At 36.8% G+C, this 16,958-nt stretch overlaps 2 protein-coding genes across 3 annotated transcripts in view; one reads left to right on the top strand and one right to left on the bottom strand.

Moving 5' to 3' along the window:
* The window catches only part of FGF7 (fibroblast growth factor 7), a 64,985-nt gene extending 62,696 nt beyond the window's left edge, over positions 1-2,289 (top strand). Inside the window, exons 3-4 of the mRNA XM_081109207.1 lie at positions 5-108; positions 1,153-2,289. Of these exons, the coding sequence (XP_080965333.1) occupies positions 5-108; positions 1,153-1,347 (299 nt within the window). The 3' untranslated portion in view covers positions 1,348-2,289. The remainder of the gene's footprint in view (positions 1-4; positions 109-1,152) is intronic.
* FAM227B (family with sequence similarity 227 member B) overlaps positions 1-16,958 on the bottom strand; it is a 178,236-nt gene that overhangs the window by 99,660 nt on the left and 61,618 nt on the right. The gene's annotated exons all lie outside the window — the stretch shown is intronic.

Below are 16,958 nucleotides of genomic sequence, written 5' to 3'. Positions count from 1 at the left end.
GCAGATATTATGGAAATCAGGACAGTGGAAGTTGGAATTGTGGCAATCAAAGGGGTGGAAAGTGAATATTTTCTTGCAATGAACAAGGAAGGAAAACTCTATGCAAAGGTATTAATAATTGATAGCATAGCCTTAATTTTCCAAACTTATTTTTACCAAGAACATCTTGCCTTTCTGAAAAGTAAAAAATGGAATTAATTTTTCTCTAACCATATTATGATTTCATTACAATATTTTATATTCAAGCAATAAGAAAAATGTTTTCTGTGTGACTCTGGACAAATTGTTTAGCTTTCTGGACTTCGGTTTCTTCATCTGTAAAATGAGCTAAACTAGCTAACTTCTAAGGATTCTTCCAGCTCTAACATTCCATGTGCATTTTAGATATTTAAAATCTTAAATTTCCATCCATCAGTACTAAAGCTCTATTGTTAGCGTTCACCCAATTTGCACATGGCTGACATGGAAATTCTTGGGGTGGGGGCGAATTCAGAAGTTTGTTTATCAATCCCAAAATTATGGGCTCTGAACTGCAAGTATTACCATCATTCTTACTTTATTACAATGTAAAATATGTAACAGTTCATCCCACAGTAATAAAGTATAACTAGTTTTCTTTTGTATTCTCAGAGTCCGGCACAATACCTGGCACAGATTAATTACATAAAAACACAGGTTTAACTGAATGAATGAATGAATAATTAGATGGATGAACAAATAAATTCACCTTTTATTTTCCATCACTATTGCAGACAGTGTAGTAGGAAATAAAGGTTGTGAAATATGTCTTTCAGCTGAGGAAGGCAGAGGCTCTGCTAGTCATATCAAAGTTTCAGTGGTGACTAGGGAATGAGTGGCAGGCACAGTAAAATGAGAGCTGCTAATTAGGGGGAAATAACTCCCATTATTGAAGAACAGAAGCAATTGACTGCCCAAAGCTACATGTTTGAAACCATGTTGCATAACTACATGTGTATCATTTTATTTTTAAATTTAAGATCTTATTTTTTTGCAAATGTGTAAACTGCAATTATGCCCACTAAAAAAAGTAATATATGCTTTAATTCTACCAAATATTATTGCTTACTCTTTGTTTAATTGAACCACTCTAAAAATCATTTGGCTAATGTTGTTTGTTTGTTGTTTTAACAGAAAGAGTGCAATGAAGATTGCAACTTCAAAGAATTAATCCTGGAAAACCATTATAACACATATGCATCAGCTAAATGGACACACGGTGGAGGAGAAATGTTTGTTGCCTTAAGTCAAAAGGGGTTGCCTGTAAGAGGAAAAAAAACGAAGAAAGAACAAAAAACAGCTCACTTTCTTCCTATGGCAATAACCTAATCATATATGCTATATAAGAAACCAGTTCCAGCAGGGAGATTTCTTTAAGTGGACTGTTTTCTTTTCTTTTCTCTTCTCTAAGTAACCAAGAAAGGCTGGAAAACTACTGAAAAACTGATCAAGCTGGACTTGCGCATTATGTTTATTTTAAGAGACTGCATTAAAAAGGTTTGAAAAATAAACACAAAAATCAGATTTAGTAACTAAAAGTTGTAAAAAATTGTAAAACTGGTTGTACAATCATGATGTTAGTAATAGTAATTTTTTTCTTAAATTAATTTACCCTTAAGAGTATGTTAGATTTGATTATCTGATAATGATTATTTAAATATTCTTTTCTGCTTATTAAATGGCTGCTATAATAATAATAATGCAGATGATGTTATATAAGATATGTCAGACCTAAAGGCTGCTGGAATGATTTGTCAGATAATCAAGCCAATGCTAACTATGAAAGATGAGCAGTAGCTGAAATGCTTTCTAGTGAAAAATTATAATTCACTTAAACTCTAATCAGAAAAGAAGGAATATTCTCAAAAATTCTATTATGGAATTGAATAGTTATACAAAGTATATGATTAGAACATTTTTGTGCCTACTAACAGGAACAAAATTCCTAATGCTGCTCAAATTGAAAGGGTATTGCTACAAGGATGTTTTCAAAAATTTTGTATATAAAATAGCAATAATGGTAATAATACTGTACTTCATCTCACTTGCCACAAAAAACATTTTATAATCCCTAAAAGTTAAAATTCAAGTAATATAATCTATCTTTTGTATAATTCATATTCAGGAATATGGCTTATAATAATGTTTTCCCCACAAATAATCATGCTTTTTCTTTTTGGTGGTTACAGCATTAAACTCTATTTCAAGTTGTATATGAACTTTATTGTTTTGTTATTTAAGTTTATGTTATTTATAAAAAACAACCTTAATAAGCTGTATCTGTTTCATATGCTTTTAATTGTAAAGCAATAACAAAACCGGCTGGCTCCACTGCAAGTTCCCTCCCCCTTGTGACCAACACCAAGTCCAGTACACAACACTTGGGCCAGCAAATCCTGGATGACAGACAAAAATGACAGCCTGCAGCAATCTCACAATAGATGTCTCACAGGGAACAATCCAAAAATGTGAAATATGTTTTGCCACATACTCTTGTCAATTAAATTGAATCGTATAAGTTAAAGGAACTCACAGAATTTTAAAGTTAGACTATATTTGAGTTTATCAGTAGAAAATACCATTTTTTAAAAACATGCATATTTAAAGTTAGTAATTTTTCTAATCTCTAGAAATCTGGACATTTGGAGTATGGCAGCATTAAAAGTGGTTTCCCTGTTAGATGGCAAGAGTACAATGCCCAAAATAGGATATTGAGGCCCAGAATTTCATAAAGGTTTAAAATCAGGCTACAGATAATGGATTTATCAGAAAACAAATCTCCACTCATAACTCTTCCATTGGCACCTGATATATTCATTAATAGGAAGTCAAAAGTTATCTAAATTATACTATTGACATGCTCACCATGGTGGTTTTAATTTCAAAATATTTTTCATTCAAGTTCCTTTGTTTTATATAAATGTTACTAGAGGTCCAGTGCACAAATTCATGCATGGGTGGGGTCAGGCTGACCGGACTCAATAAGGGCAAATTGGGGCCGGGCCTGTTGGGAGGAGGAGACAGCGGGAGGTTGGCCAGCCGGCCTGCCCTAATCCAGGGGAGGAGTGTGGGCAATTGGCCCATGGACCCCACCCCTGATTGGAGTGGGGGTGCCAATTGGGGGTGGGGATGGCCTGGAGAGGGGCTATGGGTGGTGAGCTGGCTGGCCCGACCCCCGATTGGTGTGTGGGAAGCCAATTGGGGGCTGTTTTGGCTGCGGGGGAGGGGCCACAGGCCGATCAGGTGGTGGGGGCCCATTGAAGGTGGGGCTGGCCAGGGAGAGGGGCCGCAGGTGGTTGGCCAGCCAGCCTGCCCTCGATCGGGGTGGGAGAACGTGATCAGGGTCAGCTTCGGGGGGGGGGGGGAGCCTGTGGGAGGTTGACTGGCTGGCCCCACTCCCCCAATCAGGCTGGTTCACTGGCTGCAGTGGGCATCATAGCAACCGGTCGTTCTGGTCATTACGGCATTCTGGTTGCTGGCTTTTTATATATATAGACTAGAGGCCCAGTGCACAAAAATTTGTGCACTCGGGGGTAGGGGGTCCCTCAGCCCGGCCTGTGCCCTTTCGCGGTCTGGGACCCCTCGGGGGTGACCACTTGCTGGCTTAGGCCTGCTCCCTGGGGGATTGGGCCTAAGATGGCAATTAGACATCCCTCTGGCAGCCTGGCAGCCCTCGGGGGATGTCCACTTGCCAGTGGGGAACAGACCTAAGCTGCAGTCGGACATCCTTAGCGCTGCTGAGGAGGCAGGAGAGGCTCCCACCACCACTGCTGTACTGGCAGCCGTCAGCCTGGCTTGTGGCTGAGCAGAGCTCCCCCCTGTGAGAATGTACTGACCACCAGAGGGCAGCTCCTGCATTGAGCATCTGCCCCCTGGTGGTCAGCGTGTGTCATAGTGACCAGTCATTCCCAGTCTTTCTGCTGTTAGGGTTAGTTTGCATATTACCCTTTTACTATACAGGATAGAGGCCTGGTGCACAGGAGGGGGCTGGCTGGTTTGCTCTGAAGGGTGTCCCGGATTAGGGTGGGGGGTCCCGCTTGGGTGCCTGGCCAGCCTGGATGAGGGGCTGATGGCTGTTTGCAGCTGGTCACATCCCCTTCAGGGTGGGGGTCCCCACTGGGGTGCCTTGCCAGTCTGGGTGAGGGGCTGAGGGCCGTTTTCAGGCTGGCAGGCGACTGAAGCTCCCAGCCTCTTTTTTTAAATTATTTTTTTTTAATTCTGGGATTTATTTACCTTCTATGGCTATCACTGGAGCTGAGAGCCAGCTCCGGCTCTGAGGCAGTGGCTGGCTGAAAGCGGGTATCTGGGTTTGTTTAGCTTCTATAATTAAAACTCTGTTGCCATCACTGGCGCTCTAAGCTCTGAGCCCGCTGCCGGTGGAAAGCAGGTATCTGGGGTTTGTTTAGCTTCTATAATTGCAGCATTGTTGTATCCGGAGCTCAGAGCTGGGCCGCGGCAGGCAGGGAACCTTGGCTTCCTCCATCACTGGAGCAAGCAAGCCTCATGTTCACTTCAGCTGCATGGCTGCTGGCCGCCATCTTTTTTAGCAGTTAATTTGCATATCCTGCTGATTAGCCAATGGGAAGCATAGCGGAGGTATGGTTAATTACCTGTTTGTCTATTATTAGATAGGATATGGTAATACATTCATAGGTGAGAGTTATATGAAACAGCTAAATAAACAGAAACAACAAATTCAATTGGTTTTCTTGTGGTTCACCTGTCTAATGAGACTGCAGGAAGCTAAAAAGCTACCCTTTCTAAGATCTACTGTGGGGAGATGCCAAGAATAATTTTTTCTTAAAAGAATTTTTTAAATTGATTTCAGAAAGAAAGAGAGAAGGAGAAACAGAAACATTGATGGCAGAGAATCATCGATTGGCTGCCTCCTGCACGCCCCTTGCATGTGCCCTGACCGGGAATTGAACAGTGACCTGGTCCATTGGTTGTCGCTCAACCACTGAGCCACCATGGCCAGGCCAAGAATGATATTTTTAACTATTATCTGACTCAAGGGCCTTACTAGTCTAGGTTCCTAGATCAGCTTCTGCAGTCTTGTGAACATGTGAGGGCAGAAGATGACCTATGTTTTTCATATTTGTTTTCTTAGGACCTAGCAGAATATCTGCCCATACTCAAATTTTATATGAATTGATTTAATGTTTGAATATCAAAAAAATTCATAATGAGACTAATTTTACTTCATTTGTAAAAGTTAGGGTGAAACATGATTATATGGAAATGTAAGCAGAAATATATGTGTGTGTGTGTGTGTGTGTGTGTGTGTGTGTGTGTGTGTGTGTATGATACAAGCTCGTTAGGGTCAGATACTCTTTGTCTATGAAGTTATAGTTACAATCAAATTACACAGCAATGCTGAATTAAGCAAACCAACATTTAGAAGTAATTCCAATCTGGGAGCATTTCTAGAAATACTTTTAACTCTTTGTCCCCTTCTTTTTTACATCTATCATGAAAATTTTAGAATATCTGTACTATTACATATGCTTAGAATTCTAGAATCTTACAACTGTAAAGGGCCTTAGTCCCTCCTATTTATCTGCAGACCAGGAAATTAAGATTATGATACATCCAAAGTCACGTACCTGGTTAGGTAGAGAGCTGTCACAAGAGTCTAGAGAACTTAGCATGTGCCTCCTACTCTTAGACTATTAGGATTATTAGTGGTCTCATTAAAAAAAATACTATTGAGATATAATATTTATATTTGAATGTACATATATATGCATGACTTGTGTTTTGGCAATTCACTTCATATATAATTAATTAGTCTATACTGTGATCTCAATCAAAAGGATGAAAGAAATAATGCAATTTCTCATCCTAATTCCTAGTCAACTCTTACATGTACCCCTTTGTTTACAAATGGAGAGCACTGTGCAAAATATACATATAAACAGAGTAATCTTTTCTTAAGATGGTCCTTGAAAAGAATGGTGGTTAAATACATAGGTTTCCAATAATTAGGAAGGAAAAAAACTAAAAGAATATAAATTGTTAGCAAAAGAAGTTAATACAGAAGATACTTTCAATGCAGTTAGTGAAGTAAAACATTTTCACATGAAAAAGCTATAAGTTATCAGCCTTTGAGTTGGTAATAAACTAAACTTGATAGAAGAGTTCTGGAGATGAATTCTTAGTTTCCATCAGTGCCTCTTCCAATTTTCTACTGAAATGCCAATGATAGAGGCAGAGAATGAGAGTCTAAGGTCACTCACCAAAGACACAAAAAGACTCATGTAATTTCTGCATTTTACTCCATAATACATTTGTTTGTGCTTTAATATGAAAGCGACACCAGTGAGTAAAAGTGATCCACCAGAAAGATGTACAAATTTTATCACAATGGCTTCATTTACACCACTACCCTATTGCCATATATTTGGGCATGAATAAGTCACAAGAGATCCTGTACCTTATCATAGTCCAACTTTACACACAGATGATACATGGCAAAAGAAAACCCAAAAGTTATCTAAAATTCACTCTGGATAAGAGTGATATTAAAAAATGTAATGACCAGTATGAGTGGTTATTGGTCAATCAGAATATATCATTGATCTATCAGAATAGATACAGAGCACTGTGACTTACATGTGCGCACCAGATGATTATCAGCCTTAACCATTTCCATGATGACCCCAAAATAGAGTTTTTAGAAAATATTATCAATTGGCTCTGTGGTTAGAGCTCTTAATGCATTATCCTAATACGAAATAGTTCATAAAACTTTATTTCTAACTCTTTCAGCATTTTTGTTAGGCTACTGTATTTTACTTCTATATTCAATGAAACTGCTGCTTTCAATGATGGTGATGTTCCCTTTAGGCTCACATGTGCTCCTCTAACTTTGAATGGTGTATCAAGGAAATTGATTTATTTTGAGTTGAGGAAGCAAGAAATAATGAAGTCCTAGTCTTTTCCCCACAATACCTGTATTTCCTCTCAGCTGAGAAGATGGCTCATATATATATTTATTTTACTTTCTGATTATTTTGTGGTTTCAGTTTCTAAATCCTCATATCAAATTTATTTTCTTTCCTATCACCAGAACTTATATTCTAATAATAAAAAATGAGATAATAATATTTAGCTTGAAGATGACAGGCCTCTCTCTTGATCAACCCAGCCATGTCTTAGTTATCTATGGTTATATAACACATTATCTTAAAAATTAGTGGCTTAAATAGCAAATATTTATTATCTCATAGTTTATGGGCTCTGGGACCTGGGCATGGTTTCACAATGTGTTTCTAGTTAGAATCTCTTATAAGGCTGCATCAAGGTGTTGGCCAGGCTTGCAGTCATCTATTATCTCTATGCCCAACCTGGAGAGGGATCCAACCTTAGATTCTCACTGGTTGTTGGCTCACAACACCACTTCCCCATGATAGGCCTCCCCATAGCATGACTGTTTCCCACAGAGCAAGGAATCAGAAAGAATGAGAGAGTACTAGTAAATTCCTTAAAATAGCATCCAAAGCTGTCATACAATTGGCTCTTACCTTACTTGTCCAATCTTCTCACTGCTCAACAACAAAGCTTAAAGTTTCCTTAGTCCATTGTGTTTATCTCATCACCAGGCCATAAGTTTTATAAGGAAAGGACCTTACATGTTTTGTTCACTTACATATCCCAATGCATCTTTAACAATCTCTGGCACATAGTAAGTAAGCCCTCAGTAAATATTCAGTGAACAAATGGATAAATGAATTCCAGTTCAGGAACAGAATAATGAGCATACATAGCTACAAAGCATTATGTCAATATTGAAACAAATGCAGATGTTTTGTTCAAACTAGTGATTCTCTCAGAAGTATTTCCATGTCACTCAATAGGTGGTATTAAAGCATTTTATAATACAATGAAAAACCATTGCTTTTTCATGCCATCCAGCACATCTGACCACTGCTACCAATTAATGACCAACATATCTGGGGCAGGGATTTGCAGGTCACCCTATGGCAGACCATGGGAAATTATCTTAAAAGCTAAATGAGTAATTAGAAAGTTGCTTGGTGAGCATGACATTAAAGCACAGAGAGCTAAAATGGCTTAAAAAGACATATTAATCAAATTATTATGAAACCTAATTCACAATGATCAAATCTGGATAGTTCTGTAAAAACAATGCCAGTTCCTGTTTCTTTGTGCTTCCTCTATCCTATGCCACATGTTGTTTTCCCAACTTGTGTTCATACAATCTTTCTCCATATAATATAAAATATAACCAACAACAATACAATAATACAAGTTATTAAATTAGTACCACATTGGGAGTTTATATCTCTGGCCATCTTATTAGTGTCTTGGGAGTTTCCTCACTCTTTACCATGCAAACTTCTTGGTTTTCTTTCAGTGATGTATAATGAAAAGCACAATGTCAAGCTTTTACTGGCTTAATTTTCAGAGAGCTACCTTATTTCCAAGTTTTAAGGGTTGTTTTTTAAATGTCTCTAAGCATTGGTGACAGTGAAGAGTGAAGAGCCTCTGAAAAATGACAGAGGTGCAAATTAAAGTTTAACTAGCTCATCCATCTGGCTAATACTTTATTTTTGGAACACATCATTTGCTGAATAGCAACGTGTACTGCATATGAGTAATTACTACCTTTCTTTTTTATTTTCATCTCCCCACAGTACCATGTGAAGTAATTTGCACATAAGGTATTTAAAAGCTACATGTTAACTGAATGTAAAGATTTTTTAATTTGCTTGCAGTTTAAACTATAGTTCATTAAAAATCATGGAGTTAATTTTGTAACCTTAAAGTCTAGATAAAGAGGGAAAATTGGGTTTAAAAATTAGGGGACAGGTATAAAAATTTTTTTTAAAATGATCCTTATCTTAGTTTAAAAGGTTATATGGTGTTGTACCATTATAAGAAGAATGAACATTAAAACTTTAGTCTTGTAAGTAATCTAACAATTCACTGGTTAAGGGGAGCTGGCTTGTAAATCCTGTGTCATTCCAGATACCGGATTCTATAACTGCTTACATCCCTCTCCTGAAAGTGGAGGTATGCCTCTTTGTTTGGAAGGCAAATTTTAACTATCAGCTGTCTATTTACTTCATTGAAAACAAAAAAAGAAAATTCTCTTAGTTTAAAATTCTGTAGAAAAGTTAACCCACATGACAGTAAGCACCTCAGATGTCAAGAAGAAAAAACAATGCTTTAAATATGTTTTGGATTAGAAGCGGCAGTTCTGAGACATCAGGATACATGGAGCACAAGTGATTTTATTCCTTGGAAGCCATAGATGCACACATGCATGTAAATGCCTATGTTTTACCCTGTTTTGCTCTTGACCTGCCTTGGCATTCCTACAGCACACAAATTAAGGTATTGATACACACAAAGGCAGAGAGAAGGAGAAAACTATGGAGAGGTAAAAATGCTAAAATAATCCATGTAAGCCACTAGTTTCTATTACTAATTCCATTTCAATAGTCAACAATCACTTTGGAAGATTATCAGCACCTATGGATATAAGGAATAGAGCAGTGATGGCGAACCTTTTGAGCTCGGCGTGTCAGCATTTTGAAAAACTCTAACTTAACTCTGGTGCCGTGTCACATATAGAAATTTTTTGATATTTGCAACCATAGTAAAACAAAGACTTATATTTTTGTTATTATTTTATATATTTAAATGCCATTTAACAAAGACAAATCAACCAAAAAGATGAGTTTGCGTGTCACCTCTGACACGCGTGTCATAGGTTCGCCATCACTGATATAGAGTAAACAAAATGTTGGAAAAGGGAATATAGAAATAATTTATTCTAATCACCTTTTTTTTCAGGTGGAAAAATAAGGCTATGAAGGGTTTCATGACACATTCAAGGACATTCAAGTCTTTTATGTGCAAGTTAAATATATCAGACCCAAGGAAATATTAGAATCTGTAGAAAAGTCTCCAAATCAAAATATATTAATATCCGGAGTATATTTATCTGAGTCTTACATGTGGGGCATCCTCCACAATGATGATTGAGTCCAGCTTGGGGATAAGCCACAAAGAAACTGTAAAACTGTTAACCTGGATATGGGAGTGCTCAGATGCCAGGGGCCAAGACCAGTCACAGCAATTTCCTATAGGCTAGTGGTCCCCAAACTTTTCAACCTCAAGGACTGAATATCTTAAGAACAGTTGAAGACACTAAAGAATGTGTGTTCATTTGGTTTTTGTATCTATTAGTATTTCTTAAGCGTTTATTTATTAGTTCATTAAAAAGAACAGTAATAAATCCATTTCATGTTCACATAAATAGCATCTTTTTTTTAAAAAAAAAACTACTTTCAAGAAGAAATTTTCAGAGGAATAACTTAGTTTCCCATTAAAAAAATTCTAACATCTGAGAGTAGAAACAGTCGCATTCCAATATCTACTTCTATTATGATATGATTTTTAAAGTATTTTTATATTTTGAAGTATATAACAAAAATCCAGTATAATACAGATAAATAGTTGGAAAAAGAAATATTTTAATAACTTTTTCATATAATTATGAATATTCTTTTTAAAAAATATGTTTTATTGATTTTTTACAGAGAGGAAGGTAGAGGGATAGAGAGGTAGAAACATCAATGAGAGAGAAACATCATCAATCAGCTGCCTCCTGCACACTCACTGCCAGGGATGTGCTCGCAACCCAGGTACATGCCCTTGACCGGAATCGAACCTGGGACCCTTCAGTCTGCAGGCTGACGCTCTATCCACTGAGCCAAACCGGTTAGGGCAATTATGAATATTCTTTATGCTACCCAAGAACTTGAGAAGTTGTAGTTTCTTAAAGGCAGGTAGCATTGTGGAATTTAAAACCATATTGGTGTGCTTTGTGTACTCTATTACATTAAAGTTCATTAAGCTGTCACACTTTTTAAAACCTATGTATAATTATTTTTAATATAAGGCATTGGTCATTTGGAAAATATTGGTCCAAGGAGTTATGCAGATCTAAATTTTGACACACTTTATACAATATCAAAAATTCATATTTGTTAATATCACCACTGACTTATCAGGGAAGTCTTTAAGTATTGAAAATCTGTCAAGGTCATAGTGGTGGACGCAAATTCTCCAAAATTTCTGTTTGACAGCTCAGATGTTATTACTGGCCGCAGCAAAAGCACTTCATTCGTAAAGATCACTGCATTCTTCTTTAACTGAGTGTCTGCAGACACTCAGTCCTCCAAAATGTGTGCTCCCCCTCCCATGGTGTAGAGTTGCCACTATGTAGCAGCTTCAGAGCCACAGGTTTTATTTGCCAGCCCTCCTTACATCTAGGTATAGCTAAGGCTTAGTCTTACTAATGATATGCGATTTTAAGAGATGTGGGTAACTTCTGAGCCAAGACTTTTAAAAGTATACACACCCATCCCTCTTTTATTCTCCTGATGCAGATTGCTTTTAATAACTATGGGGTTCTGTAGGATGCTGACCCCAGAAGGGAACAGCCTGGATCTCTGAATCACTATGTGGAGGAGAGGCAATCACTGACTACTAATATGAAAGTCCGAAGGTAGCTTTAAGAGTAGGCTAGGGCTCTAGAGAAACATAAGATGCCCAAAGCTCAAATGAACACATAGGTTTGAATGAACTTCTACCTTAAACAGGGTTCCCAGTAGTCACAAATAATTTAAGCAGAAGTTTACAGCAAAAACCTCAGTAAGTAATCCTTGCCTTTTTGAAATGGTGTAACTGCCCTTTTAGTTTCCCTACCAAAAAAGATGGTGTGTAGCAGACCTGTGCTTCCCCAATGAGGCTTAGTTTCTTTAAGAGGTTTAGAAATTCCAACCCTTTTGCTGTCACTGTGCCTCTGGACCACTTTAGACTCAGAGTGTAGGTTTTTTTCAATTCTCTAAACATTGCTCACTAGAGGACTCCATATATAAAATTAGGAAAACAGTGAGTTCCCCCACCCTCCACCCCCAGTCTTCTCCCTTTTTGGCACTTCCACTAACATCCTTCCTCCTTCAGTCTCACCTATTAAAATTTGATCCCAGGAAAGGATCTGAAAACTCACATTAGTCATGAGGGAAAGACTGAGGCTATGGTAATTCTCATAAGTTGCAACTCATCCTATGTTGAAAAATTTAAGCCTTTCTATACTTACAAGCCTATAAAATTAAATGACTGAGAGGCAAGCAGTATGAGAAGTGGTTCAGAGTTCAGACTCTAAGGACAGAATTTGCTGGCTTTGAATTCATATCCAACACTTACCAGTTATGTGAACTTAGACAAGTTACTAAATTATATTATGCTTCAGTCATTTCATTTTATAAATGACAATAAACTGACCTGCCACATAGGAATGTTACTAATGAGGTTTTATTAAGTTAACACATTTTATCAAGAGTATGCTTTAAACTGAAGATTTCTCCAAGTTAAACCTAAATTATTAAAATTTAATTATGAGCAGCATATGAAAAGAAATACTCATTAAACCTCTAACCTGTCCTCCAGACTCAGGTGACCTCATTAAAAAAAAAAAAAAAAGAAAGAAAGAAAAGAAAGGAAAAAAAAGAGAAAAATTTAGTCTTTTTTGAATCAAATAGAAAATATTTTTAAAATATTTGTGTAAATTGCCAGAACCGGTTTGGCTCAGTGGATAGAGCGTTGGCCTGCGGACTGAAAGGTCCCAGGTTCAATTCCAGTCAAGGGCATGTACCTTGGTTGCGGGCACATCCCCAGTAAGGGGCGTGCAGGAGGCAGCTGATCGATGTTTCTCTCTCATTGATGTTTCTGGCTCTCTATCCCTCTCCCTTCCTCTCTGTAAAAAATCAATAAAAATGTAAAAAAAAATATTTGTGTAAATAAAATATGATACATTTTATAAAATTTTTCCATTAATATAAAAATCAAATGTATTAGAAGCAAATATAATTCCTATGTTTTTTCAAATAAAAATGATCTTTATAAGTACAGTATTAAATTTATTTCAAGCATATTAGTGTACCACCTAGAAAAATTCTTCATTTTAGATTACATATGATTATTTTAAATTATTGAATATTGATTATAGGTGAATATTAAAATGTAAAACGATTTCATATGTTATTTATGTAAAAAACTTAAAAACAATATTATATGGTATAGAAAAAAAGAATGCCCACAAACTTCAATATAGTCATTACGTCTGGGAATGGGGGGACTAACTTAGGGATTGGACAAAAGAGCTGTAAATAAAAGGCCTGACAAGGAAGTGTGGCAAAATGCAAACAGTTATTACATGTGAGAAATGTTCTCTATACCAGCAGTTCTCAACCTGTGGGTCGTGACCCCTTTGGCGGTTGAACGACCCTTCACAGGGGTTGCCTAAGATCATCCTGCATATCAGATATTTACATTATGATTCATAACAGTAGCAACATTATAAAGTTATGAAGTAGCAACGAAAATAATCTTATGGTTGGTCACAACATGAGGAACTGTATTTAAAGGGCCAGAAGGTTGAGAACCACTGCTCTATACTATCCTGCAGGTTTGAATAAAATATAACATAGTCAAATCTCAGTTCTCAAATGTCTCTCATCTTGAACAATTTGGTTCTTGACCAAGTTGTTCACAGAAAAAAATGTCTTGGTTGTTGAACAAGCTTTGGTTCTGGGTTTGACAACCCTTTCATGCTGATCCATCAGCATGACAAAAAGTGTCTCTCTCAGGCCACAAACAAAGGAGAGAATGTCAGTCAGTTTACTGCGTCCTTAACATCTCAGGAAATTATGCTGTGAATATTTTTGTGGGTTTTTTTTGCTGACAAAATGGACAATTAACACACTTTTAAACATAAAGAGGCCATCATGAGTGCTAATGCTGGTAAAGATGTGAAAGAAACAATGATCAAAGGCAATTGAAGAGGTAGAGAAACTATTTTTGATTTGGATAAATGAAAAGCAATTAGCATTTCTGAAGCAGTGATATGTGCAAAAGGGAAGGTGCTGCATCCTGGCTTCCTAAAAGACACCCCTGGAACATTGCTGAAAGTAATTTGTTTAAGGCTTATAGGCTGTGGTTCGATAAATTTAAGAAAAGAAGTGTTTGTTTATAGATTAAACAGTACATTAGACATGCACTGTATATAAATAGAAAGGTTAAAACAGGAAATCATTGGGGTTTGGAATGCATTAATTCAATTTAAATTATTTCTAATGGGGAAAAAATGACTTGGTTTTCAAACAAATCACTTCTTGAATAGTCTTCTGGAACAAATTAGGTCAAGAACCAATGTTCCACTGTAATAAAAACAAACCTAAAAGGAGACCCCTGTGTAAGGTAGCAAGATAAACATGGCCACTTTAATCTCCTAGCTCTGAGTTAAAAAACTGAAAAATATAAATAGAAAAATATGTATCAGCACCAGAAGATAAACATAAAAATTGATATATATCTGAAACCTATGAAATGGGACCAAATTTTCAAGGTTTTTAATAATAAATATACTTTACCATATGATGGGAAAGTACATAAGAGGAGGTCTTGACAGATCTCCATCCCACTGGCAGAAACTTACTTGGAAAGCAAAAGCTGCGTTGAAACGTTGGGAACCTAATGAGAATCCCTTCCCTCATGGTCACTTTTGCCTCTGAAGTCCAGGAGCACTGGCAGAATGGTAAGCCGCTGACGGGGCTGAAAGGTGATACAGAAAACTGTGGTCTTTCCTAGGGACTTGATGCTTTGCATCTAGCCATCTCAGTTTTCACTCCTGAACAGAAATCTCTTCTTGGTTTATGTAACATTTAGTGTACCAATAGCTTGTTAATGGCTTTTTATTTATATATTTAATTGATTTCTAAATATATTCAGTTTTTATGCTGCCACAGAAGACATTTAGTCTATCATAGTATACCATGTGAAAACAGGATAAGAAGTCTTTTTCTAAAAATTTTTTTTTCCTCAACATCTGAGATACTTTCCACTGGTAGGAAAAACACACACACTTGTTTCTTAAATATCTAAAACGGTGATACTTTTCTCTATCTTCAGTCTGGTCATGTAAGTTTCTGTCTCACTTGAAATATTTAGCTAAGACATTTACTAGGCCTGTGCTGATGAAGGGAAATCTACTAATGTAAGCTGCCTTACAGAACCTGTTTCCTGAACACTCCCATTTTCCAGAGGCCATAAACCATGAACCATACACAACTCCCGGAGGGGTTTGTCAGTGCTGGTGCCAGCCAGGCCAGACCTCTGGGTGTAATCTCACTTCCCCCATCCCAACCCACAGAGGGACCGCAAAGCCCATGAAAAAGTCCACAAGCCTGATACAAAAGGAAGGCTTCCTCCATACTCATCACGCAGGCTTTGGAAAACTGCCTCCCCTGAGTCACCGTACTAGTACATCTGCAAATAAAGGGTTTTTCCTGAATCTCTGAGTACTCGTTGTGTATTTTCCAGTTGCCTGGTAAATTCTGCAACAATGAAGCTTAGGGATATCCAGGAATTCTAACTACCTTTTGGCACTGGCAAAAACTTAGAGAAATTGTTCTTAATATTGAGATATGTTTTGGTGACATTTTTCAATTTTAAAGTCCAATTAAAAATCCTAGATCCAGGCATCTTTTCTGGTCTTGGCTCCATTTGTATACCTGCTTTCCTATTACCCTAAATCATCACATATGGTGCCATGAATATAGCGCCTGCACTTAAAGACAGCCTAATGCTCTGAGGAAAGCTCCTTGGTTATCTTTCTGCTCTACCACCCCCAAAACCAGAAAAGAACAAAATTAGTAATGTGTTAATTTTGCAATTTTAAGAAATGGGAACAAGTAGGTTATTCCACAATATGTATAATTATTGTAGGATGGATTTAAGTATTACAAAATAGTGCTTGCTTTGGCGCACATACACTAAAATTGGAATAATACAGAGATTAGCATGGTCCCTGTGCAAGGATAACACGCAAATTTGTGAAGCATTCCATGTTTTAAAAGGAAAAAGAAGGAATTACAAAATAACCCAAAGTAGAATTTCTGTAACATCTGGTCTTTTAAAATGAATATGTGCAAGCTATCACCATTAAATCTATGCATCAGAGATTAATTTGAAATAACAAAGAGACCGTGTTATTCTTGACAATGATAGGACTCCTGCTGTGATTTGCGATGTGATGTAACGTCTGCCTGAGTTTTAAGTTGTAAAATACAATGCTAATATTTAACCTACCTCAAAACTTGAGGATCTGTGAAATACTGAACAAGTGTCCAATCCAAAATAAAAATGTTACTGATTGTCTTTTTATTAAAAAAAAATTCCTGGAAACATCTAAACCAAAAAAAAAAAAAAAAAAGCAAAAGTAAAAAATAAAATTCCAAAAATTAACTGTAAAGGAAATAAAAATAGATTGGTTTTAGACTTTTTTTTTCTTTTTTTTTTTTTACCAGACTAAATAATAAAAGATAATGGGGTAACATCTCTAGTTTCGTGGGAAAATGTGATTTGAGAATTTAAATTGGAAAATGAGCTCAATGTTTAAATAAAATATTTAATGTACGCCTGACTTTCCAATAGGTAAAAGTTATAAAATTTTGAAAATATTAAAGAAAATAATTTGAATATACAAGAAAATGCCAAAAGCCACCATAAACTGGAAGTCGAACCTTTGAAGAGGAAAGGAACCTGTGATAAATACAATTTGTGTTCATGCAGCTACAGCATTTCGACTGACAGAACTCCCTAGTCTATGTGGCATGTAAGTAGATGGAATGCAAACAGAAGGTAGGAGTATTCCTGGTTTGAGGAGTCAAGTAGAAATATTATTCATTTAAGACTGCCAAAGGATTGAAAAATTAGGAACTTTTAGAAATCACGGAAAGAAAAGGGTTGCAGAAGGCAAGTACCAAATCTGCATATTATAAGCTCTATTCAAACTTCTGGCTGTTGTCTGAATTACTCATGCGTTGGGTAGAGGGAGAGCA

The sequence above is a fragment of the Myotis nattereri genome, assembly GCF_964212035.1.
Source record: "Myotis nattereri genome assembly, chromosome: 1".
NCBI classification, from domain to species: Eukaryota; Metazoa; Chordata; class Mammalia; order Chiroptera; family Vespertilionidae; genus Myotis; species Myotis nattereri.
The sequence above is the reverse complement of the archived record's forward strand: the minus strand, read 5'-3'. Positions and strand labels throughout refer to the sequence as shown.